At 44.3% G+C, this 25,734-nt stretch overlaps 1 protein-coding gene across 17 annotated transcripts in view; it reads right to left on the minus strand.

The window, feature by feature from the left end:
* Positions 1-25,734, minus strand: part of rfx3 (regulatory factor X, 3 (influences HLA class II expression)) — a 651,544-nt gene that overhangs the window by 149,148 nt on the left and 476,662 nt on the right. For all 17 annotated transcript variants that reach the window (XM_068030220.1, XM_068030223.1, XM_068030230.1 and 14 more), the window contains one exon: positions 17,495-17,569. In XM_068030220.1, coding sequence (XP_067886321.1) covers positions 17,495-17,569 — 75 coding nt within the window. The remainder of the gene's footprint in view (positions 1-17,494; positions 17,570-25,734) is intronic.

Consider the following 25,734-nt stretch of genomic DNA (forward strand, 5'->3'; position numbering starts at 1 on the left):
TAGCCTACCGTGGGGAACCTTATCAAACGCCTTACTGAAATCCATATACACCACATCCACTGCTTTACCCTCATCCACCTGTTTGGTCACCTTCTCGAAAAACTCAATAAGGTTTGTGAGGCACGACCTACCCTTCACAAAACCGTGCTGACTATCGCTAATGAACTTATTCTTTTCTAGATGATTATAAATCCTGTCTCTTATAACCTTTTCCAACATTTTACCCACAACCGAAGTAAGGCTCACAGGTCTATAATTACCAGGGCTGTCTCTACTCCCCTTCTTGAACAAGGGGACAACATTTGCTATCCTCCAGTCTTCCGGCACTATTCCTGTCGACAATGACGACATAAAGATCAAGGACAAAGGCCCTGCAATCTCCTCCCTAGCTTCCCAGAGAATCCGAGGATAAATCCCATCTGGCCCAGGGGACTTATCTATTTTCACACTTTCCAAAATTGCTAACACCTCCTCCTTGTGAACCTCAATCCCATCTAGCCTAGTAGCCTGAATCTCAGTATTCTCCTCGACAACATTTTCTTTCTCTACTGTAAATACTGACGCAAAATATTCATTTAACGCTTCCCCTATCTCCTCTGATTCCACACACAACTTCCCACTACTATCCTTGATTGTTTCATTCTCTTTTGCCAGAGGCAAGCAGGAGGAGAGGGCATGCAGCTTTGCTATGATTGCAGGTTTTCTCATGGTGCAGGGTGTCATTTGCTGCACGCACATAGCTCTGCGGGCACTGCATACAAATTCTGTCCTATACCGGAACTAAAAGGGATTCCACTCCCTCAATGTCCAGCTGGTGCATGACCATAGGCAGTGAATCATGCAGGTCAATGACCGGTATCCTGGCAGCAGGCATGGATGCCTTCATTCTGCGGCAGTCCTCTGTGCCAGCTGTATTTAAGCCACCACAGCAAACCAAAGGGTGGCTACTGGATGACAAGGGCTTTCTGCTGAAGACATGGCTGATGACTCTGGGGCACAACTCACGTACACATGAGCAGCATGCTTACAATGAAAGCCATGCTGCCACATGGAATGTGATTGAGCAGACCACTGGAATACTGAAACAATACCTCCACTGCCAGGACTGCTCAGCAGGAGCCCTTCAGTACTCGGCAGAGTGGGTGTCAAGTTTTGTTTTGGTCTTCTGCATGTTGCACGAGTGCACAGCCCTTGCCATCAAGCAGCTAAGCAGCAGGAGCATGAGGAGGAGCAGGAGAAAGAGATGGAAGAGGAAGGGAGGAGACAGCCTAGACTGCCCCTTTCTGTCCAGACTGTCCATGAAGAACTCATCTGAGTGTGATATTAGTAAATACAACTCCATTTCATCAAGGGTTCCACGCCTTACCTTCCCTCTGTTACTGACCATCACAGCATCCACTTGGCTACAATGCATAAGCTACAGTCAACACAAAATAAACAATCCAAAAAAAATTATAAATCAAGTCATGCCATATTGCATGTAAAAGTCAACTAACCACCAGTGTGCATTCCCTTAGTGCCTATCTCCATGTGCCTTTAATTGTCCTTGTGCTCCCATGCAGTGCTACCCCAGTGGCTGCAGCATAGCTTGTGGAAGGCTGCTAACTTTCAGTCGAGGAGTCTGCAAATGGCCTTGCAGGACAGCTTCTAACAGCTCTCGGCCTAGAAGACCCAGCTGTGCACTGCATCGTCACGGCATGGGCAGCAACAGTCTGCGCTGGCTGGCTGACTGGCAACAGCAAGGGCACTGGTGGAGTGGTAACGTTGAGAGGATGAGTTCTGTTTTCCTGAGGGAGAGGACTTGAGGACAGCAGGTTTGTGCTTCATGGAACCACTGTCACTCCCTTGGGGCAGCACTTCAGCAATCACTGTAATCTGTTGGAAGACAAATTGCTGGACTGCTGTGACACCCTGCAAGCCCCTTTGCACATTTAATCCACAGCCATGATTTCAGCAGTCTGAGCAGTCCACAAGTGTGTGAATGGAATAAAAACAAGAAATGCTGGAACCACTCAGCAGGTCTGGCAGCATCTGTGGAAAGAGAAGCAGAGTTAACGTTTTGGGTCAGTGACCCTTCTTCGGAACTGATCCGAAACGTTAACTCTGCTTCTCTTTCCACAGATGCTGCCAGACCTGCTGAGTGGTTCCAGCATTTCTTGTTTTTATTTCAGATTTCCAGCATCCGCAGTATTTTGCTTTTATATAAGTGTGAATGGAGTTGGCCGCCCCTTCATACTGGAAAGAATGGGCTCCAAGCTCTGTGCAAAGCCCATACCAATTTGGTGCTAGACTCCTCCAGTCTCCTTGACATTGACCACAGACTTGCTGGCAGGCTTCCCAATGCACCAAGCATTTTGTTATGCATATCCATCAGCCTTTTTTCTGGGCTGCCCTCAGTGAAATCCTCATTAAGTCCTCTGCAGTGCAACCCATGTGCGATCTCGCCTTCTGGCAAGCTGATACCTGCACAACTCTTGCACCCTGCCCTGGCTGCAGCTCACTCAAGCCTGGTGTCATGCAGACCCCCACCTGCCAAGAATGAGGCGTTTTAACTTTGTCATATGAACTGTTGCTGGAGTAAAGAAATGACTTGTTTGAAGATCACCAGACACTGGGCTGGAAGGACATTTGCATACTAAGAGATGCTGCTTGTGGAGACAAAGGACTATTCCCTGCTCCAATTAACTCAAATGGATTTTGATCACCAGACATTGAAGGTGTAAGGAAATGCATTCAAGGCCCTGCTAAGATGATACCATCCACAGAGCCAGAACTGGTATAGCAGCTGGTCACATGACTAACTGGCTGGTCCAGGTATTTTGAACTCGCCACAGGACAGTTTGAATTCAGAAGAAGGTTTTGCAACTGAAGCTGGAACAAGCAAGTCTCTCGCCTGGCTGTTTCTCTCTCTTGCTTTTTCCCAAGCCACCAGACATGTGGAAGACGCATAATCCTCAAGAGAGAAAAAACTCCGACAATGATAGGTAAATTGGCCATTGTAAATTGCCCCTAGTGTAGGTAAGTAGGAGGGAATATGGGATTACTGTAGGGTTAGTATAAATGGGTGGTTGTTGGTCGGCACAGACTCGGTGGGCCGAAGGGCCTGTTTCAGTGCTGTATCTATAAATAAAAATAAATAAATAAAAATGAAACAAGTTGAAGCGTGAACTGGAGCCCAACAAACAGAAGGATTTACCGGCAACCACAGACTCCATGTTGAACTTAAAGGACAGTAAATACCTAACAGATATTGCCTCAAACTGTTCCCCTTTGTTCTTTCTACTTTTTCTGTCTCTATCTGCATATGTGTTTATCACGTACGTATGCTAGCGTGGTCGCGTCGCATATTTGTAGTTGTTAACTGGATTAGAGTTTAAGATTAATGAACTTCTACCTTTCTTGTTTAAATCTAAGGAAACCTGTCGGATTTCTTTGCCTTACAATTGGAGCAGTGAACAAGGATTCACTGAAGCTAAAAACACGGTGTTTTAAAATTAAACCCTGTTACGGTTAAACCAGGCAAAGGCTGAGGGGAACCACCAAGACCTCTTCTCACCTGGTCGTAACTCCAGTATCTCACCACATACAGATTCCACCTCTCTATCCTTTAGGTTACGTGCAGTGTCAGTATCTGAGCTGGTGGCTGGGAGTGCTCATCACTCCCTTGTTGCATTTGGGTGTGGCTGTCATGGTTGAATAGCTGGCAGTATGTGCAACCTGTGAAATGTGGGCGTGGGCCTTGCAGCAGTGTTAAGTGTGTGAGGGTGAAGTGAAGCTATAAATGTGAGGTATGTGTCTTGATTGATAGAGATTGTTGGTAGGTGAGTGATGGGGGTGGTGAATTATGCAGTGCGTGAGTCTCGTGGTGCAGTTGGTAGGACACGACATTTGAAAATGCTGTCATTGACCTTAACCATTTGTGTGAGGTCACTGAACTTCTTCCAGCACTTCATCCAGGTCCTCGGGGCTGGCACTGGCCTCCACGACCATCTGCCCCCACTGCATTTTGATCATGTGGTCTCCTGTCCCCCTGTTCATACAGAACATTTCTCCTCCTTTCCACTTCCTCCACCAAGACTTTGCGTTCAGAAACTTTGGAGCCCGTGCTCTCCATCATTGTCTCACAGCCCATGCTCCAGCCACAATGCCTCCTTTTTAAGAGGTACAGGCTAGCTTTAAGTGGTGCTAGCCACTCACAATGTTGGTTCCCTGCTGATGCATCCAGCCAATGAGCAGCGTTGTTAGCACTAGCTAGACGCAGAGATCATGGAAATGAGCAGGCAGCATGAAGTGTTATGCTGCCTGCATTGCAATCAAATGAATTGACTGACTAATGATGCAACACAATCCCTGCATCAGTTTTCAGGGGCTATCCAGTTACTTTCCTTAGTGTTCTACTCTGCCCTGGACAAAGCCAGAAATAACCACCTCCCAATCCTGAAAAGGTGATTCAAACTTAGTTCTGAACCAGAAAACTGGAAAAGTTCTCAGTGCCTTTCTTCCTCCCCTGCAAATTAATTCTTATTTGATAGCTTTCAGATTGTATCAAGAAAAATATTTGTGTGGTTCATGAACATTCCTATAACAGGTGCAATATAAATTTGTTAAAACACTATACTTAGAGCCTAATGTGATTTGGTGTTCAAATGATTGCTTTAATTACTTTTCATTTTCATGCATTTCGCAGGAAATGGCTACATTTTATTTAACCTTTTAACTACTGAGCTTCTTTAATTGCATTTGAAATACTTGCAAAATATTAATCTTATAAGATCTATACAAGTGGTTCTCCATACAGCATTGAAAGTTGATGCAGAATCTGCAAATGTACGGACCACAAAACAATTCTGAATTTATACTTCCCCTTAAATCTGAATAATGTAATATGACTACATATTTAATTGTTGGTACAATTTTTGATATTTTAGATAAATACTGAGCTAGCATGTTGCCATATTACAGTTACTTAGAAGTCAAGATTATTAGTATAAGCATAATTAAATTGGTACCTTCTGCTATCTGAAGTGTTAAAGAAGTCACATTCTTGTGACATAGAAAATAAGAGGATAAATAGAATAAATAAATAGAATAGGAGAAACATCTCTACCACCCACCCCCATGCAGCTAGATGCATAGTCATCTAAGAAAACTTAAGGATCAGCAACAGCAACCAAAAAAGTCTTCTAAAGTCCTGGTTTATTTATAAATTTTCTAACCTTTGAAAGTTCAAATTCTTGAATATTCCACACACCCAAAATTTTATAAAAATTGACACTGTTTGAACTGTTTCACACTGCAATAAGATGAAAAGCTAAAACTGATAGAGAAGCGTTGAAAAATTATCAGTAGATTCTAATTTCACATAGTTAAAGTTTTCCCTACAGCACCAGTAGGCCAGAGTTTAAGGACGAAAGTGAACAAAGTCATGCAAAGTGTAAAATTAATTTTATAATATGAAATCCAATAAGCAGGAGGAAAATGTAATGAGCAAACGACCTTATAATGCAACAACTGAACCTTGTGATATAGCTTCAAATGTTGCGAATTAAGTTGGATAAGTGGAATAGAGTTTTAATTTGGCCAAGGATTTAAAGAATTGTTTTGGCAAGATATCACTATATTTTGTAAACAATATTTGCATATTAAATTTTGTCAATTGAAGTGTAAACTGACATCAGTTGTAATAATTAATAAATGTTAGTGAAATTGTCATATGCCTTTCAATAAGAATGAGTTTGATAAGGGTGTTATTATTTAAGTTTCCAGTTTATTATAACATTTAATTTTTCTAGAATGGGTTAAGATTAAGGAGTCCTTTTGCCTTTATGTCAGAAATGATGCATAGTACAGGGACAGCAATTTAATAATAGAAATACTTCTAAAAATTAACAAAACAAATGAGACAATTATCTTCAGTGAAGATGATTAGCTAATAATGGCACTGAGGTTTGTTGATACCTAGGGATCCATTAGCCACTGGTCCTTACTTGAATTTGGGTAAAAATTGGTACTGGTGCGAGTCAAGACTTATACTAACACTATCCTCATCAATGTCTAGAATTATTTAAGAGGCATGCAGCACTATTGTTACATTAATGAATCCCTGGAATAAGTCCAGACTAAGCTGGAGTTTACAGTATGTTTTGCCTCCTTTTCTTGCAGGCAGTGACCCCTGGCAGAGAGATGCATAAGAACCCATCCCACCCACCCCAACCCCCTTCCCCTTCTCTGTGGCGAATCTTCACGTGCAAGCCTAGACAGTAAGGGCGCAAAAGGTTGGATTCATAGTCACTGATTTTGGGGCATTACAAGTGCACTTTGAGATCCAAAATGGCACCCCTGGGATGCACACACACTTCCAGTGCGAGTCTCACTGGACAGCATATTGGTGAGGCCGTTAGTGTGTGTGCAGTGAGCGTGTGCCAGAAGTATGCAGGGTAGGTAGCTCAGGATGTCAATCAAATTGTAACGCTGATTTGACGTCAGCGATGCCAGTTGGGAGCTCAACATTCTAGCTAATGCCGTCTCTTAATTCTGCATGACTGAACATGCGCTCAGCAGCAGGAAGGGCTCCGCACCAGCACTATTTCAATGGATCATCAAATACTTACGGGTTAGTTGCTGATTGATTTCTACTGGCTGTTGCTGTGATTGTAGAAGTGTTTCATGCTTTCCAGAGTTCTTTAAAGTTGTTAAGGTCTGCAGGGAATGGTGTGACAAGTGCTGAAGGACTTTGTCCTGACTTTAAGGCTTCTGCGCAAACCAGTTGCTCCCAGACATGGGTGCAGAAATAGGCATTCCCCTCGGAATACAGCATAACTTGAAGAATGAGCAGAGGGCATACAGAGCAGGCAAGCTGCTGGAAGAGGAAGGAGGAGGAAGAGGGGAGAGGGGCTCTCAGCAGGAAACCATATCCATCCAGGGTGATGAGGGAGCAATCTTCCTACCTCAACCTCAGTGACGAACAATGTGTTACTCGTTGTTCTTCAGTGAGGGCGCCCTCACAGAAATCTGTCACCTACAATCTCAGAGCAGGGTGAGGATTACATTGCCAGTGGTTGTGAATGTGATCATAGCCATGAAAGTTTATATGTCTGGCTTCTTCTAGATTGGAGCTGGAGATAATTTGGAACACCTGCAGTCTGCCATTCTCTCTTGCATAAGGGCGGTCGTTGAGGCTCTCTATTCCAAGACAGCTGAATACATTTCATTCTCTCTTGCAAGATAACAGTAGGCACAGTGAACATGCAGCTTCACTAGGATTGCAGGCTTCCTCATGGTGCAGGGTGTCATTGACTGCTCACACTTCACTTTGCCACATGTCCACTTTGAGATGTGAGATGAAGCACAACAGAAAGGGATTCCACTCCCTACACTTCCAGCTGGTGTGTGACCATACACAGAGAATCACGCAGGTCAATGCCCAGTATCCTGGCAGCAGTCATGATGCCTTCATTCTGCAGCACTATGTCATTCCAGCTGCATTTCAGCCATCACAGAAAACCAAAGGGTAGCTACTGGGTGACAAGGGCTATCTGGTGATTTCATAGCTCATGACACTGGTGCACAATCCATGGACACGTGGACACCATGCGTACAATGAAAGCCAAGCTGTCACACGAAATGTGATAGACTGTGCTGTGTTATGAGAGTGCTTCTGTTTCTTTTATAAAATATGTGTTAAAGAACTTATAGTTGAATTCTGGACATTGAGTCATATGGAGATTGCTGAATTTTGTGGTTTAAAAAACAAATAGGAAGGTCAACAGAAGGTTGGCTGGTGGGCAGGTCTTACTGGAAAGCATCTGTTTGCAAAGAACCCAGCAGGGGGTTGTGTTTTGATCTGAAAGGATGTTTGCAAGGGAATGACAGGCCAGGATTTATGGTTGCCATAGGACTTGTTTCTGGAAAAAGTTGGTTTCATTTTGAATGGTTAAAAAAGCCAGTTTATGGCTAAAAACAAAAGGAAGTTGGAGTTTGCTTATTGACCTGCCAGGAGAACAGGAAAAGATCCAGCCAGCCCATCTTGCTCTTGCAAAGTAAATCCTGTGCCAAGCATGTTTCCTGTTGCCTCCTGCAGTTGAAGAAATTCTGCATGTTAGCATAAGCCTTGCATCTTTGAAGGAACTTGGCATCAAATGTGTGAGAAAAATCCTTGTTGCTGCTTCCTGCTGTAAACATTGACTGGAGCTTTCTGTGCTGAATCTTTTGGAAGCCTACCCAAAATGTATCAACATCATTGCCTGGAAAGAACTGTTCTAGGAAGATTCCATTGACAGCCGCCTATTCGCCTTTGGGACACCTCGCCAAAACAAAGGACTTCCATACATTCTTTTCAGTCTAAGTATTTTTTATTCCTTCTATTTCATTGTAACAGCTGCAAACAAAAATCCTTTTTTTCCCAGTTAACCGGTTATGTATGTATGTGTGTGTGAGGGCTAGGATAAAATAAGGGGCTTTAGTATCTCAATTTGTGTGTATGTTTTACTTCATTATTGGTTAAGACTTGGTTTATAATAAATGGGTAATTTAGTTGTTTATTAAAGAAACCTGGTTGGTGTGTTTTATTCTGTGGGAAAATAAAGTATCTGATTGACTGTTTCGGTAAGTGGGAAAATTTAAATATATGTTGTGACCTGTGGAGAAGTGGGACTCAATTAACAGTGCCCTCCTCCTGCCTCGGTCGTAACAGCTGAAACAACACTTTTATTGCCTGAGCCACTCTCTGGTGCAACCCTGCAGTACTTGGCAGAGTGGGTGTCAGGATTTCAAGATTCGTGGTGGCCTACTGCACACTACACTACCTCACTACAATGAGGTCACAGCTATACAGCAAGCAGCTGAGGAGCAAGTGAAGGAGGAGGAGGGGGATGAAGAGGAAGAGAGGAGGCAACTAGACAGCCCCTTTCTGCCTGGGCTGTCTGTGAACAATCCATCTGACTGTAGTACAAGTTTACACAACCCCAATTCCCCATTCAACAAGAGTCTCAAACCTTACCTTCCCCTCAGGCAGTGATCATCACAGTGTCAGCTTGACCACAATGCAAAAATAAAAGCCAACACAAAATAAACATTCCAAACTAAATTGATAAATCAAAGCATGCCATAGTGCACACTGTGCATTCCCTTAGTGCCTGTCTTCCGTGTACCTTTGCATGTCTTAGTGTATCTGTGCAGTGCTATCACAGTGGCTGCAGCATGAATGGTGGGAAGCTGCTGACTTTCAGTGCAGCAGAAGGCCTTGGAGGGCGGCCTTGAGTAGCTCTGTGTCTAAAAGACCTGGCTTCAGACTACACATCTCAACATGGGCAGCACTCTGTGCTAGCTGGGTGACGGAGTGATAGGGGTGGGAGGGAGAATGCTGTGATTCTGAAAGAGGACAGAAAATTTGTGCTCCAATTGAATCACTGTGACTCCCCCAGGGTGACAACTCAGTAATCCCAGTAATCTATTGGAGGACAGAGTGCTGGACTGCAGTGAGACCCTGCAAGGCCTTTTGAACACTGGTATCCACGTCCATGATGGCAGCAGTCTGAGCCTGCATGGCAGCAAGCTGACCTTGCATGACTGAAGTCTTAGCTTCCATTGCTGACAATGTAGGGCTTCGACTTGTTCTGCAATGGAAGCTGAGACATTAAGCATCAGACGCTGGGGTATGGTTAGGTCCACAAGCATGCTAATGGCGTTGGCCACCACTTCCTTCCAAGCTCTGCACAAAGGCCTGTGCAAAGTAGGTGCCGGACTCCTCCATGCTCCTTGACATTGCACGCAGGCTTTCTAGCAGGCGTGCCTACACACCAAGCATTTCATTGTGTACACCCATTAGCCATCTTCTATAGCCCGCCCCATTGATGTGTATATCTGAGTCCTCTGCAGCAAAACTCATGTGTGACCTCGCCCTCTGGAGAGCTGGCACCTGTTCTACCCTTTCCCCTGCCCTGGCTGCAGGTCATTCGTGCCCAGTGTCTTACCATGTGCAGATCTTGCCTCTATCCCATCCTCTAAATTACAAATAGTGCAGTGTCCTAAGCCCAACAATCTTCAGCTGCTTCATCAATAACCTTCCCTCCATCATAAGGCCAGAAGTAAGATGTTCACTGATGATTGCACAGTGTTCAATCCCAATTGTAACTTCTCATAATGCATGCATGTAGCAAGGCCTGAACAACATTCAGGCTTGGGCTGATAAGTGACAAGTAACAGGCAATGACTATCTCCAACAAAAGAGAATCTAACCATCTCCTCTTGACATTCAACAACATTACCATCACTACCCACCAGCAACATCCTGGGCGGGGGGGGATACCACTGACCAGAAACTTAACTGGACCAGCCACATAAATACTGTGGCTACAGGAACAGGTCAGAGGCTGTGAATTCTGAGGTGAATAACTCACCATCTGACACCGTTCACCATCTACAAGACACAAGTCAGGAGTGTGATGGAATACTCTACACTTGCCTGGACGGGTGCAACTCCAATACTCAAGAAACTTGACAGCATCCAGGACAAAGCAGCCTGCTTGATTGGCACCCCATGCACCACCTGAAACATTCACTCCCTCCACCACTGGCACACAGTGGCAGCAGTATGCATCATCTATAAGATGCACCGTAGCAACTTGCCAATGCTCCATCAACAGTACTTTCCAAACCCATGACCTCTGCCACCTAGAACAAGGGCAACAGGTGCACAGGAACACCAGCAACTGCAAGTTTCCCTCCAAGCCAAACACCAACCTGACTCGGAACTATATCGCCGTTCCTTCACTGTTGCTGGGCCAAAATTCTGGAACTTCCTCCCTAACAGCATTGTGGGTGTACCTACACCACAAGGACTGCAGCTGTTCAAGAAGGCGGCTCACCACCACCTTCTCAAGAGCAATTAAGGATGGTCAATAAATGCTGGCCATGGCAATGATGCTCAATCCCATGAATGAATAAAAAAAGTATCTGAGCTGATGGCTGTGAGTGTTAAATCGAATGACGGTGTTTCTTCATCATCAATGTCTTGTTGCTCTTCTACCATTGCCTGACCACAAGGTTGTTCTAGGGTATCTGAAAGGAAAAACGTACAAGCGTAAGGTTGTGGTGAGAGGAGGTGGGGAAAGCAAGAAATACATTCTCACACCATCTGCAGCTTGTAAATCAGATGAGATTATGGAATGAGGGGGAAGTGGGATGTGAGGAGGATTTGGCATGAGGATACCATCATCTTCTCTGGTTTCAGTCCCACTCCTGGCCATGGCTTCAATAATGGCTGCTCTAATGATGGTGGGTATCGTCTCCTCCATGGGATTCAGGACATGCAGGTGCGCTTGTCCCTGGATGGTCAGTTCATGCTGCCTTCTTGTTCTGCAAAAGTGTGTCAGTGAGCGTGATGCAATCTGTTTGGGTGATTTGGCTATTATGGGTGAATATCTGGCAGTGTGTGCATGCTGCGGAACGTGGGTGTGAGGTTTGCAGCAGTGCCAAGTGTATAAGGGTGAGATGCATCTATGAATATTGTGTGAGACTCTCGATTAATAGATTGTTGGTGGGTGAGTGATGGGGGTGTGGCACTTAAACAATATCTGAGGCTAGTGGTGCAGTTGGTAAGATATGGCATTTGAAGATGGATTCACTGATCTTGAACACTTGTGTGAAGTCATTGAACTTATTGTGGCACTGCATTCAGGTCCTCAAGGCTTTACTTGTGGTATTGACTACCATGGCCTTCTGAGTGTTTCTCTGGCGGGCCTCCTGGATCCCTATGGATACTGCACTTATCTCCTCTTTTGCATCTCCTACACCGCGGTCTTCAGGTGCAGCATCTCAGAACCTTGGAGGATGCTCTCTCCCATGTTTTGCCATTATTCGTTCTTCTTCCACGTCAGAGTGACTTGTTCAAAGACTTTCACCACCTGCTCCAGCCACAATGCACCTCCCCTTTAAGAGACGCAGGCTGGCTTTAAGATGTGCAAGCTAGCTTTAACTGGTTCTATCCTCTCCTGATTTGGGCCCCCTGCTGAGGCTTGCAGCCACTCAACAGTGCAGTTAGTGCTGGCTGCATGTTATTGATATTGTAATCAGCAGGCAGCATGATGTTGTGCTGCCTGTAACACATTGAACGGACGTGAGGTAAATACACACTGCGAGCCCTGCACCCTTTTTGGGGGCTGTCCAATTTAGCCCCTTAAGTGTCAGTGGGTATCATGGCCAAGATCAATCCTATCATCACCTAAAGTACGAGTACTTTAGATGGGTCAGTTTTTGTCCAGTGTGTGCAGGAGGGTTTTCTGACACAGTATGTAGACAGGCCAACCAGGGGCGATGCCACATTGGATTTGGTTGGCCAGGTGTTATTTTAGATGTAGGTGAGTACTTTGGTGACAGTGATCACAATTCGGTTAGGTTTACCTTAGCGATGGGCAGAGACAGGTATATACCGCAGGGCAAGAATTATAGCTGGGGGAAAGGAAATTATGATGCGATTAGGCAAGATTTAGGATGCGTAGGATGGGGAAGGAAACTGCAGGGGATGGGAACAATTGAAATGTGGAGCTTATTCAAGGAGCAGCTACTGCGTGTCCTTGATAAGTATGCACCTGTCAGGCAGGGAGGAAGTTGTCGAGCGAGGGAGCCGTGGTTTACTAAAGAAGTTGAAGCGCTTGTCAAAAGGAAGAAGAAGGCTTATGTTAGGATGAGACGTGAAGGCTCAGTTAGGGCGCTTGAGAGTTACAAGCTAGCCAGGAAGGATCTAAAGGGAGAGCTAAGAAGAGCAAGGAGAGGACACGAGAAGTCATTGGCGGATAGGATCAAGGAAAACCCTAAGGCTTTCTATAGGTATATCAGGAATAAAAGAATGACTAGAGTTAGATTAGGGCCAATCAAGGATAGTAGTGGGAAGTTGTGTGTGGAATCAGAGGAGATAGGGGAAGCGTTAAATGAATATTTTGCGTCAGTATTTACAGTAGAGAAAGAAAATGTTGTCGAGGAGAATACTGAGATTCAGACTACTAGGCTAGATGGGATTGAGGTTCACAAGGAGGAGGTGTTAGCAATTTTGGAAAGTGTGAAAATAGATAAGTCCCCTGGGCCAGTTGGGATTTATCCTAGGATTCTCTGGGAAGCCAGGGAGGAGATTGCAGAGCTTTTGTCCTTGATCTTTATGTCGTCATTGTCGACAGGAATAGTGCCGGAAGACTGGAGGATAGCAAATGTTGTCCCCTTGTTCAAGAAGGGGAGTAGAGACAGCCCTGGTAATTATAGACCTGTGAGCCTTACTTCGGTTGTGGGTAAAATGTTGGAAAAGGTTATAAGAGACAGGATTTATAATCATCTTGAAAAGAATAAGTTCATTAGCGATAGTCAGCACGGTTTTGTGAAGGGTAGGTCGTGCCTCACAAACCTTATTGAGTTTTTCGAGAAGGTGACCAAACAGGTGGATGAGGGTAAAGCAGTGGATGTGGTGTATATGGATTTCAGTAAGGCGTTTGATAAGGTTCCCCACAGTAGGCTATTGCAGAAAATACGGAAGTATGGGGTTGAAGGTGATTTAGAGCTTTGGATCAGAAATTGGCTAGCTGAAAGAAGACAGAGGGTGGTGGTTGATGGCAAATGTTCATCCTGGAGTTTAGTTACTAGTGGTGTACCGCAAGGATCTGTTTTGGGGCCACTGCTGTTTGTCATTTTTATAAATGACCTGGAAGAGGGTGTAGAAGGGTGGGTTAGTAAATTTGCGGATGACACTAAGGTCGGTGGAGTTGTGGATAGTGCCGAAGGATGTTGTAGGGTACAGAGGGACATAGATAGGCTGCAGAGCTGGGCTGAGAGATGGCAAATGGAGTTTAATGCGGAAAAGTATGAGGTGATTCACTTTGGAAGGAGTAACAGGAATGCAGAGTACTGGGCTAATGGGAAGATTCTTGGTAGTGTAGATGAACAGGTACATAAATCCCTGAAAGTTGCTACCCATGTTAATAGGGCTGTTAAGAAGGCATATGGTGTGTTAGCTTTTATTAGTAGGGGGATCGAGTTTCGGAGCCACGAGGTCATGCTGCAGCTGTACAAAACTCTGGTGAAACCGCACCTGGAGTATTGCGTGCAGTTCTGGTCACCGCATTATAGGAAGGATGTGGAAGCTATGGAAAGGGTGCAGAGGAGATTTACTAGGATGTTGCCTGGTATGGAGGGAAGGTCTTTCGAGGAAAGGCTGAGGGACTTGAGGTTGTTTTCGTTGGAGAGGAGGAGGAGGAGAGGTGACTTAATAGAGACATATAAGATAATCAGAGGGTTAGATAGGGTGGATAGTGAGAGTCTTTTTCCTCGGATGGTGATGGCAAACACGAGGGGACATAGCTTTAAGTTGAGGGGTGATAGATATAGGACAGATGTCAGAGGTAGTTTCTTTACTCAGAGAGTAGTAGGGGCGTGGAACGCCCTGCCTGCAACAGTAGTAGACTCGCCAACTTTAAGGGCATTTAAGTGGTCATTGGATAGACATATGGATGAAAATGGAATAGTGTAGGTCAGATGGTTTCACAGGTCGGCGCAACATCGAGGGCCGAAGGGCCTGTACTGCGCTGTAATGTTCTAATTCTAAAAAAAAACAACAGTGACTACACTTCAAAAAGTACTTCATTGGCTAGAAAGCACTTTGGGATGTCCTGAGGTCATGAAAAGCACTATATAAACATAGGTTTTTCTTCTTTGTTTCTTTAAAGTCTACATATGTTTACTTGCAACAGAAGTTGTTGTCCAATTTTCCTTTCCATAACTCAGGGCGGAGTTTAATTCTAATAGCCACCTTACTGAGAACAGCAAACATTGAACTTGTGACCGTCCTGGTTTGCATGGCTCAGCTACTCGTTGCCTTAACCAGCTGAGCCACTGAGACAACTAAGAACATAATAAGAATGCAAGAAATAGGAGCAGGAGTAGGCCAAACAGAACCTTACTGGTGTTACACTTAATTGTTTGATTTTTAGTGCTACATTTACATTGATGTAAAAGAAACACTAAAAATAGACATGCTGAACTAACTGTGGCATTATGTTTGACACTTACACCAAGTGAGTTGTGGTATTGGACAGCATCAATTACCTTAACAATATTTTTGAGTGATGGCCAAATGGGGCAGTTAGTCACTGACTGTTAATTGCAAAACGAAACCACATAGGCCACAATAATCCCACGTTTAATTTCCTGTGTCTGTTAACAGTAGGTTCGCTAATACACCAGGAGTGTCTTGGAGTCTCCAGAAATTAAACATTAATCTCCTGGACCCTGATTCGAGCAACCAAGAAAGATCATAGGAACATGAAAAAGAATTGTGTTTTTCTTTTCATTTTTTTTTTAAACACTTCATTTATTATGATACCAGCATAACAACTAGGGCCATACAATTGATTTCGTGACTCAGACTGGGAAGGGGGAAAAATTAGCTGCAGTTCTCTTTCCTGATGCAAAAACACATTATATGCATGTCAGGACAAGACAAGATTGGGTTAATCTGTGATCCTCTCCATATGAAATGATAAGCCTTGCCAACTAGTCTCGAAAATGTAAGATGAATACAATGTGTGTGAATTACAAGTAATTCAATCATGGATTCAGCTAAGATCTCTAGTTACAAGAGTAAGCCTGTTTGGTTTATGTTTGTCAGATGAATCATTAGAATTGGCTGAGCAGCATCTCTGGTTGGCATCCTGCCATCTACAAAAGACGATGGACACGCAGCAAACAATCCATTTAGGTGGGGTGTCTTCTCTTGGTCACCTGTGCTGATGGCTGTGAAGGCCAATCCTTGAGAGGCAGTTTCTGACACAAGTGCTGCACGTGAAGCTGCCAAAAGATGCTGAGAGTTGTTGTTTTTGACATTAGAGCCTGTTGCCAAGCTGCTGTTGCAACTGGTTGTCGTGGTAGTGCACACCAGTCCACAGGATGTGTCACCATTTCCCTCTTTCACTAGTTAGTGACTCCCAGGTGCAATAGTCGACATTTCGGGCCATCATGTCATGCTTGCAAGCACTCTTGAAGCGTAGCTTTGGGCGCCCCACTCGCCGTCTGGCCCTGGCTACCTCATCATACAGAAGGTCCTTGGGTATGCGACTGTCTTCCATTCTGCGGATGTGTCTGATCCACCAAAGCCGCCTCTGTTTGATTAGTGCTAATACACTTAGGAGCTCTGCCTTTGAGAGGACTGCCACATTTGTGATTTTGTCTTGCCAGGATATACCCACAATGCGTCGCAGACAGCGAAGATGGAAAATGGAGCAGCATCTCTAATATGTATATAATACACAGTACAACTTGCTCCACCAATCATTTTCATACTCTTCACTGCCCTAGCTAGTATACACACTTGGGATGAGAGTATACAGCATCTACAGACTTTTATCCACTATCAGTCAGAGAATTCAGGAGAGAGAGAGAGGAGAAAATTGGAAGGGAAAAAAAAACAAACCTAGTATAAGATAGACATATGGAGGGTGGGAGGAAAGCAAGGAGAATGTTGGTGTCGTCAGATCTGGAGGGGACAAAGACATGGATGACAGTCACAGTGCTTGAGTGGCTGAGGTTCTATTTAAAAACACCAGCTTAAGAAAAGAAAATAGAATTTTATTTGATGACACTTGAGTTGATGACAACTGCTACTTTTCACCTCCTTAAAAATGGAGTTTAAAAATAGACCATTGCACTAAATCAAAAATGTTTCTGTTGCAAACTGAGGCAAACAGATTAGGTGGAATTGGTTTTAGTTCTGCATGTTAGTTTCTTCTGATTATTCCTGCTCCAGTTAGAGTCATGGGTGACAAGTTCCTCAGGATACCATCCAGGTAGTTATGATGGGATCATGCCCGTCAGTGCCTTCTAGCACTTAACCCCACTGGAATTTTCTGTATTATTGGGAGAGCACACCCTCACCCACTCCAATCTTGGCCATTTTCCGTATGGCCCTTGAGTAAAAGAAAAATGTCCTTCAGGAGTTCAGGTTGCATCTCATCAACGGGGCCCACATATATCCAATGTGAAGACCAGTAAGCCTCATTTCCTCTCCACAAATACACTAGGTCTGATGGAGCTCAGAGAACTGGAACTCCTCTAGGAAGTCGCTGCCTCTGGATCTACCCCCACTGGTGTCATTTGCCTTCTAAGAGGCTGGCAGAAGCTCCAGTACTTATAAGGCAATTTGGAAACTCCTAGAAATAGTAGAGACACAACTAGGTCTCTGCCGTATTTTTCTAGGGTGTCTTTCGGTCTCTTGGAAGAGTTATGGTGGGAAGCTGCTGGAACCACTGAGCAATTTTTACTCCACTCTGTTCTAACACCACATCTCAACATGACCAATTTCTTATTCTGGGAAGGGGAAGGAAAGCAGTACTAAATGCCAATATGTTACACAAGAAGTCAGGACAAACAAAATAAGCAGAAATAGCAGCAGAATTAATCAGAAAAAGACTCATGTAACAGATTAAAGATTAAAGTCATTTTGAAGGAAGAGGCAACTTACATGGCTGTTGAGAAGAGTACTTCTGTGAGCTGTCAAACCATCAGACTTTTGGAGCGTCTCAATCGCCATTTCAATCTGATGATAGATAGCATTAAAAAAGAGCTCAAGATAAGACAGTGAAAGCAGATTTCAATGAACATGGAAAAATGAGAAAACAAAAAAGCATAACAGGACTTTTTATTCAGCAAGTTCCAAATGACAACTTTATTATGCTAAGTACTCTAATTTTATACAACTTAAAAGCAAAACACTTTAGAAAGTGTACTTTATTTTTAATTAAGTCAAGGAAAAGACTGCCTGTCTTACTGCAGTACATTGTACCAGCTACCAATTATACAATTTGTACCAGCTCTGTTATACTGCATACACCAGACCAGCTGTATGTCACACCGTATATAGCAGTTTTATGTTGTACTGCATACTGTACTGGAATACAAGCTATGCATTGTACTGCTTGTACCAGCTCAGCTACATGACATGTGATCTGTACCAGCTGTACGTTATACTTCAAGATCAATGACAGATTATGCTAATTATACCAGTTACATGATGTACTTCATGTGCCAACTGTGTTCACCAATTGTATCCTACATTTTGTATATGAGCGAGGGCATTGAAAAGTTAAAAATCTTTTGAAAGATTACGAAGAATTACAAAGAATACCATGCAAGTCAATTATAAGACAGTAATCTGGTCAGGGGTTCAAATCAGATTACAAGACTCAATTTTTATGGTTTATGTTTTCCATTTGAACTTTTGAATTAATTGAGCACAATCTGGGGTTTGAGAAGAGATGGCGACAGAGGTAGTAGATGCATTGGTTTTGATCCTTCAGAATTCTCTAACTTTTAGAATGGTCCCTGTGGATCATAAGGTAGCAACATAACCTCACTATTGAAGAAAGGAGGGAAAGAGAAAACAGGAAACATCAGTAGGAGATAAATTGCTAGAAATTATTAGGAATGTGGTAACAGAGCACTTACAAAATCATAATAGGATTGACCAGAGTCAAAACAGATTTATGAAAGGTATATTGTGCTTGACAAATCTGCTTGAGATTTTGAGATTGTAACCAGTATAAGTGGGAACCAGTGGATGTAGTGTATTTGGATTTTCAAAAAAGCATTCAATAAGATGTCGCACAAGTAGCTATTACACAAATTAGAGCTCATAGGATTGGGGGTAATGTATTAGCATGACTGAGGATTGGTTAACGGAAAGAAAACAGAGAAAAAGGAATAAACAGGTCATTTTTGGATTGGGAGGCTGTAACTAGTGGGGCACTGCAAGGATCAGTGCTTGGGCCTGAGCTATTTACAATCTATATCAATGATTTAGATGAGGGGAATGGGTGTAATGTATACAAGTCATGATACAAAGCTAGGTAAGAAAAGGAAAAAGATACAGAGAGGCTGCAAAGGGATTAAGCGAGTGGATAAAAAGGTAGCAGTTAGAATTTAATGTGCAGAAATGTGAAGTTATGCACTTTCTTAAGAGAAGTTGAGAAGCAGAATATTTTTTAAATGGTGAGAGATTGGGAAATGTTGGTATTCAGAGGGACTTTGGGTGTCCTTCTACACAAATCATATAAAGTTAACATGCAGATACAGCAAGTAATTATGAAAGCAAATGGTATGTTAGCCTTTATTACAAAAGGATTGGAATATAAGATTAAAGAAGTCTTACTGGAAGTATATAGGGCCTTAGTGAGATCACACCTGGAGTACTGTGTGAAGTTTTGGCCACCTGACCTAATGAAGGATATATTTGCCTTAGAGTGAGTGCAACAAAGGTTCATTAGACTGATTCCTGGGATGGGGAAGATTGTCCTGTGAAGAGACATTGAGTAGACTAGGCCTACCATCTCCTCTCCACTATGGACATCCAATCTCTCTACACCTGCATCCCCCAACAGGATGGTCTGAGGGCTCTCAGTTTCTCCCTTGAACAGAGGCCCAACAGTCTCCATCCACCACCACCTTTCTCTGCCTGGCTGAACTTGTTCTCACATTAAACAATACATCCTTCAATTCCACTCATGCTCTGGGTATCCGCATGGGTCCTAGTTATGTCTGTCTTTTAGTGGGGTATGTTAAACATTCCTTGTTCCAGTCCTTCTCAGGCCCTCTCCCCCAACTCTTTTTCCGGTATATTGATGACTGCATTGGTGCCATTTCCTGCTCTCGACCCGAAATGGAAAACTTCATCTACTTTGCTTCCAATATGCCTTCTTCTCTCACCTTTACATGGTCCATCTACGACACTTCCCTTCCATTCCTCAACTTCTCTGCCTCCATTTCTGAGGATAGGCTGTCTACTCATATTCATTATAAGCCCAGCAATTCTCACAGCTACCTCGACTACACTTCCTCACACCCTGCCTCCAGTAAGGACTCCATTCCATTCTCCCAGTTTCTCCATCTTCGTCACATCTGTTCTGATGATGCAACCTTCCACAACAGCGTTACTGATATTTCTTCCATTTTCCACAACCGAGGACTTCCCCCACGACTGTGGTTGACAGGGCTCTCGTGTCCAACCCATTTTCCGCACTCCTGCTCTCACCCCTTCCCCTCCCTTCCGGAACCGTGACAGGGTTCCCCTTGTCCTCACTTTCCACCCCACCAGTCTCCACATCCAGAAGATCATCCTCCGCAATTTTCGCCACCTCCAGCATGATGCCACTACCAAACACATCTTCCCTTTCTTTCCCCTGTCAGCATGACAAAGAGACCGTTTCCTCCGCGATACCCTGGTCCACTCCTCCATCACCTCGCCCCCTTCCCATAGCACCTTTCCATGAAATCGCAGGCGGTATAAACACCTGCCCTTTTATCTCCTCTCTCCTCACCATCCATGGCCCCAAATACTCCTTCCAGGTGAAGCAGCAATTTACTTGTACTTCTTTCAATTTAGTATACTGTATTCACTGCTCACACTGCGATATCCCCTACATTGGGGAGATCAAACACAGATTGGGTGACTGCTTTGTGGAACACTTTTGTTAAGTCCGCAAGCATGACCTCGAGCTTCCGGTTGCTTGTCATTTTAATTTACCACCCTGCTCTCATGGCCACATTTCTCGGCCTGCTGCAGTGTTCCAGTGAAGCTCAATGCAAGCTCGAGGAACAGCAACTTATTTATTTAGAGATACAGTACTGAAACAGGCCCTTCGGCCCACCGAGTCTGTGCCGACCAAGAACCACCCATTTATACTAACCCTACAGTAAACTCATATTCCCTACCACCTACCTACACGAGGGGCAACTTACAATGGCCAATTTACCTATCACCTGCAAGTCTTTGGCAGTGGGAGGAAACCGGAGCACCCGGCGAAAACCCACGCGGTCACAGGGAGAACTTTCAAACTCCGCACAGGCAGTACCCAGATTGAACCCGGGTAGCTGGAGCTGTGAGGCTGCGGTGCTAATCACTTCTGATTAGGCACTGTACAGCCCTTTGGACTCAACTTTGAGTTCAACAACTTCAGACCATGACCACCATTTTGACTGCTTTTTTTAAAACCGTGTACCAGTATTAAACTGGTTTTTCATGTTTTTGCTTTCAGACAGAGCCGTCCATTATTCTGCCTTTAACACTCTCTCTGGACAAATGCTTTGTCTTTTAATGTGGCTATTCCTACTCCCTTTGCCTTTTGTTCCATGAAATCTTTGTCATATAATTTCTCCCGACTTCCGCCCTATCTCAAACCTTCCCTTTTGTTCTTCTTCTGCCCCCGCCCCCCTTTCACTTGCTTAAAACCTATTGCATTTCTAACTTTTGCCAGTTCTGATGAAAGGTCACAGACCTGAAACGTTAACTCTGTTTCTTTCTCTACAGATGCTGCCAGACCTGTGTATTTCCAGCACCTTCTGTTTTTATTTCAGATTTCCAGCATCTGCAGAATTTTGCTTTTATTTTAGGCCTATATTCCCTTGTGTTGTGACCAGGTGAGAAAGAGATCCTAGGGTTCCGTTTCAGCCTTCATATTGTCTTACTGTAACAGGGTTTTATTTTTAAACACACTGTTTTTAGCTCCCCCTTGGTGAATCCTTGTTCACCGCTTTGAAATTGTGAGGCAAAGAAACCAGCACAAACAGGCTTTCTTAGGTTTAAAGAAGAAAAATTGAAATTGATTAAACTTAAACTCTAATTTGGTTAACACCTACGGATACACGACGCGCCCGAGCGAGCAGGCATATACGATACACACAGACAAAAGACAGAAAAGAGCAGAAGAAAAATAAAGTGGAAATGTTTGAGGCAATATCTAAAGAGTTGGTGTTGCGGTTCTTCGAGCTCTCTGTAGAGTCGTTGATTGTAGGTAGATCTTGCTTTTCGTTGGGGCCCAGTATTTTTCTTAAACCTTGTTCGCTGTAGGAGACTTTTCTCTCTTGCGGTTCATGTGTCTTCAGTGGATTCAGAGGCTTGTGAGAAAGAGATGGGAGCAGACGGGGGAGATCTTCTCAGTCCAGGAACAAACAGACACTCTGCCTTCAAACACTCCGTGGCCAGTTCAAAAGAAAACCCTGGAATAGCCAGGTAGTCAAGTGACCAGCTGGTCTAACCAGTCCTAGCCCTTGTGGATTGTATCCTCCTTAGCAGGAATGCGCTTTCTCACCTTCGATGTCTGTTAGTATGTAATTGTTTTTTTCCAGTCATGGCTGATCTGTTTAACAAGTTATTTCCACGTTCCAACTGACTTTGTGTCTTTGGATGATGTCACCAAAGGGCAGCTTGTAAATGAGAAATAAGAGAGGGCCAAGGACAGATCCTTGGGGGACTCCAGAGATAACAGCGCAGGGGTGGGTAAAGAAGACACTGCAGGTGATTCTCACACCTCACTCCAACAACAGTTAAAAATCAATGCTCATGACAAAATTGATGTGCCTCATTCCTGGCAGGTGGGGGCCTAGCATGACAGCTCCACATCCAGTGAATGAAATGCGTTTTGAGAAAAGCGCATTTCATTAAAAGGTTCGAGAGAAAAATAGAAGATACAGAAAAAAACATGCATTTCTCTCATTCACAAATCCTAAAACTTATTAAAATCGCCCCTTTTTTGGCATACCAATAAACATGTGGCTCTTCTTTGGGGAAGTTTCTTTTCCGTTTGACCATTTCCATGGCTGCCTCGGATCTTGGTTCCTGTTGAGGTCTGAAAAGGGCTGGAGGGGGGTGGTGGTTAAATTTAACTAGCCCGAAGCTGGAATTTTTTTTTCAGGAGAGTCAGTAGTGGGCAGGTCTATCCTGAACTCTCGTTCAGTGCTTTGCTGAGTCATGCAAAGACTTTTGTCATGACTGCATTCCCCTGTGGCACTTCAACTAGGTGAGGCATCACCCTCACAGTTTCTCTGCCCAATGGAGGTCTTTTTTTGTCTCTGCAGGTTCCTGTAAATGCTGTTAGCATCGCTGGTGGGGTGCTTCTGGAGTCTGCATTTATGTAGGAGGATGTGGGGTCTAACATTTAACATTTTTCAGGGTTGGCTGACCAGACAGTAGGGGTTTTCATCTGGGATTTATCCTGGACTTCCTTTAACCTGCCCCCTTGGTCACTTTTTCCCCTTCCTTGTCTAACCTTTTGCCAGCCTTGTGCCTGCCTGTCCCTTTTTGTTCTCGGTGAGAGTCCCTTACAGTTCACCAGCCCTCTGCTGGAGGGTCCTCCTAACACCGGTACAGGACTTAGGGGTGCAGGTTTCACTGTAGGTTGGTGTTTCCCCTCAACCTGACACATGTGGCAACTCCTGCAGTATTCCACCACATCTATGTGGAGTTTTGGCCAGTCAAACTTCTATCTTGTGTGGGCTTTGGTTTCTCATATACCAGCATGTACAGCCACTGTAGTCTCGTGGGCCCTTCTTAATATTTCTCTCCGGTACCTCTGCGGCACCACAAACTGGTGAACTACTACTCACTCCTTGCTCTCAGGTCTGTGAGGAGAACTCCATTTCCTCATCAGTACCTCATTCTTTAAACAGTAGCAATCAGGGATTCCCTCTGCTTCACTTTCAGACTGCGCAGCCTGTGCTAACTCTCGCAATACTGGGTCGGCTCCCTAAGCCTCAGCTAGAGAAAATCCTAATAATTCATTCCCTGGGTCTCCTAACTTTCCAAAGAAAGTCTTGGACAGGCAGACCTTCTAGTCATCTGCCTGCAGTGCCAATGCAGTCTCCTCTGGGGGAGCTGGTTTGATCATGGCCCGATCCACTACACATTCAGGGAAACTGCAGGTGTCCATCTCCCGCCACTGCCCTGTTTCTCTGACCTCCTGCGGTCTTTCTTTCATTACTGGGGGGGCTATCACCTTCACTCCCGCCAGATCATTATCTAGGAGCAGGTCAATTCCGTTCACGGGCAAACTACGGACAATCCTTATTGTCACCGGTCCCGAAACTAGGTGACACTTCAGGTGCACCCGGTGTACAGGTACAGGCATTCACTGCCCTCCAATACCATTCACCACCATTCTGGTGTTCACTGCACTCTCTGGGGGAAAGGACAGGCCTTTTCCCAGTAAAAGGGATCTAGTGGCCCTTGTGTCCCTGAGAATTACTATGGGCTTGCTTGCCCCACTCGAGGGGTACAGGGTTACTTTCCCTTCAGTCACAAAACCTTTCTAACCCTCAGGAATCCTATTAAATTTTCCTGCACTGGCAGCCGTAAGCAACCTGAGTCTCACTCTTACTGCAGTTAAAGCCATAGCTTATTCTACTGTGCTTTCCATCAGGTTCCCTTTTTCACTGAGTGGGTGTGACCTAATTAACCCTACAGGTCTTCCCTTTAGTTTCCAGCAGTCAGTTTTTAAATGCCCTGCTTGATTACAATGGAAGCACACAGGTCTCCGTGTCTCGCTCCTGCTCATAGCACCTTGTTTCTTGGCTAGAGGGGGGCCCCTGTGTCTCCTGCTTTTCTTTCTCTCCCAGGACTGCTTGGCCTCCTATCACCTTCCCACCCTTTGTCCTTTTCGGATTTACGGGGGTGATTAGGAAAGGTTCTCCTCTGGGAAACTGAATATATATTAAAGCAAACTCATCGGCCAGAACTGCCACTTGCCGGGCTCTCTGGACCCGCTGAGCCTCTACATGGGTTTTTATGGAGAGTAGGAGAGAGTGTTTAAATTCCTCTAACAGAATTACTTCTCTGAGATTCTCTAGCGGAGCTGTACTTTAACAGCCCTCAGCCACTGGTCAAAAGCCAGCTGCTTACTCCTTTCAAACTGCAGATAAGTTTGATTAGCTTGCTTCTCGAGGGTTCTAAACTTTTGGCGATAGGCTTCGGGTATGAATTCATATGGCTCGAGGACAGCATTTTTGGTCAGTTCATAATTTGATGAACTCTCATCTGACAACAGGGAACAAATCTCATGGGCTTTTCCAAAAGAGGCCAGGTCTCAGATGGCCATGTTAGCTGTCTTGCCAGTTTATCAAAGGACTCAAAAAATTCTTCTATATCTTCCTCATTGAATTTTGGAATTAATTGAGCTAGTTTTAACAATTCTGTACCCAGCCATGAATTACGCTCCTCCATATTGGCTATGCTTTCACTGGGGTTACTCTGTCGCCCCCTGGTTAACTAAAGCCGCTACACCTCTCTTTCTTCACATTCTTTCTGGAATATTCTTTCTCTCTCTTTCTCCTGCCTTTCATTTTCTTCACGTTCCTTCTGGAAGGCTCTTTCTTTCTTCCTCTCCTGTCTCTCTCTTTCTCTTTCCCTGTCTTCTAATTCAAGTTTCCTTTGTTCCAATTGTATCTTTGCTAGCAGTACCCTGTCTGGGTCTGCTTCTAACCCTGTTTCTGCTTCTTCAGATTCAAGGGAAAAGTGCTGGCCACTAGCCTTTGGAGTTCAGACTTCCTAGCCTTGCCACGTACAGTAATCCAACACTGCTCAGCCACTTTTCTCAACTCCTCCATAGACAGTGCTTTTAACTTATCCCAAATTACTTCACCCTGGCTTGGGGAGCCACTAGTTTCAGTTGCAGACATGTTAGTATTCCAGCACACATACCAAGAAGAAAACCTGTATTGAAATCTTGCTCCTTTTGATTGGGAACAATTTAGCTTCCCACTTCCAATTTCTCTCATTTGTCTGTGGGTAATATTCCGGACGCTAGCACCCAAATTTCTGTTATGACCAGGTGAGAATGAGGTCTAGGGTTCCCATTCAGCCTTCACCTGGTCTTACTATAACAGGGTTTTATTTTTAAACACAGAGTGTTTTTAGATCCCCCTTGGTGAATCCTT

This window comes from Heterodontus francisci, chromosome 4 (genome assembly GCF_036365525.1).
Source record: "Heterodontus francisci isolate sHetFra1 chromosome 4, sHetFra1.hap1, whole genome shotgun sequence".
Lineage (NCBI taxonomy): Eukaryota > Metazoa > Chordata > Chondrichthyes > Heterodontiformes > Heterodontidae > Heterodontus > Heterodontus francisci.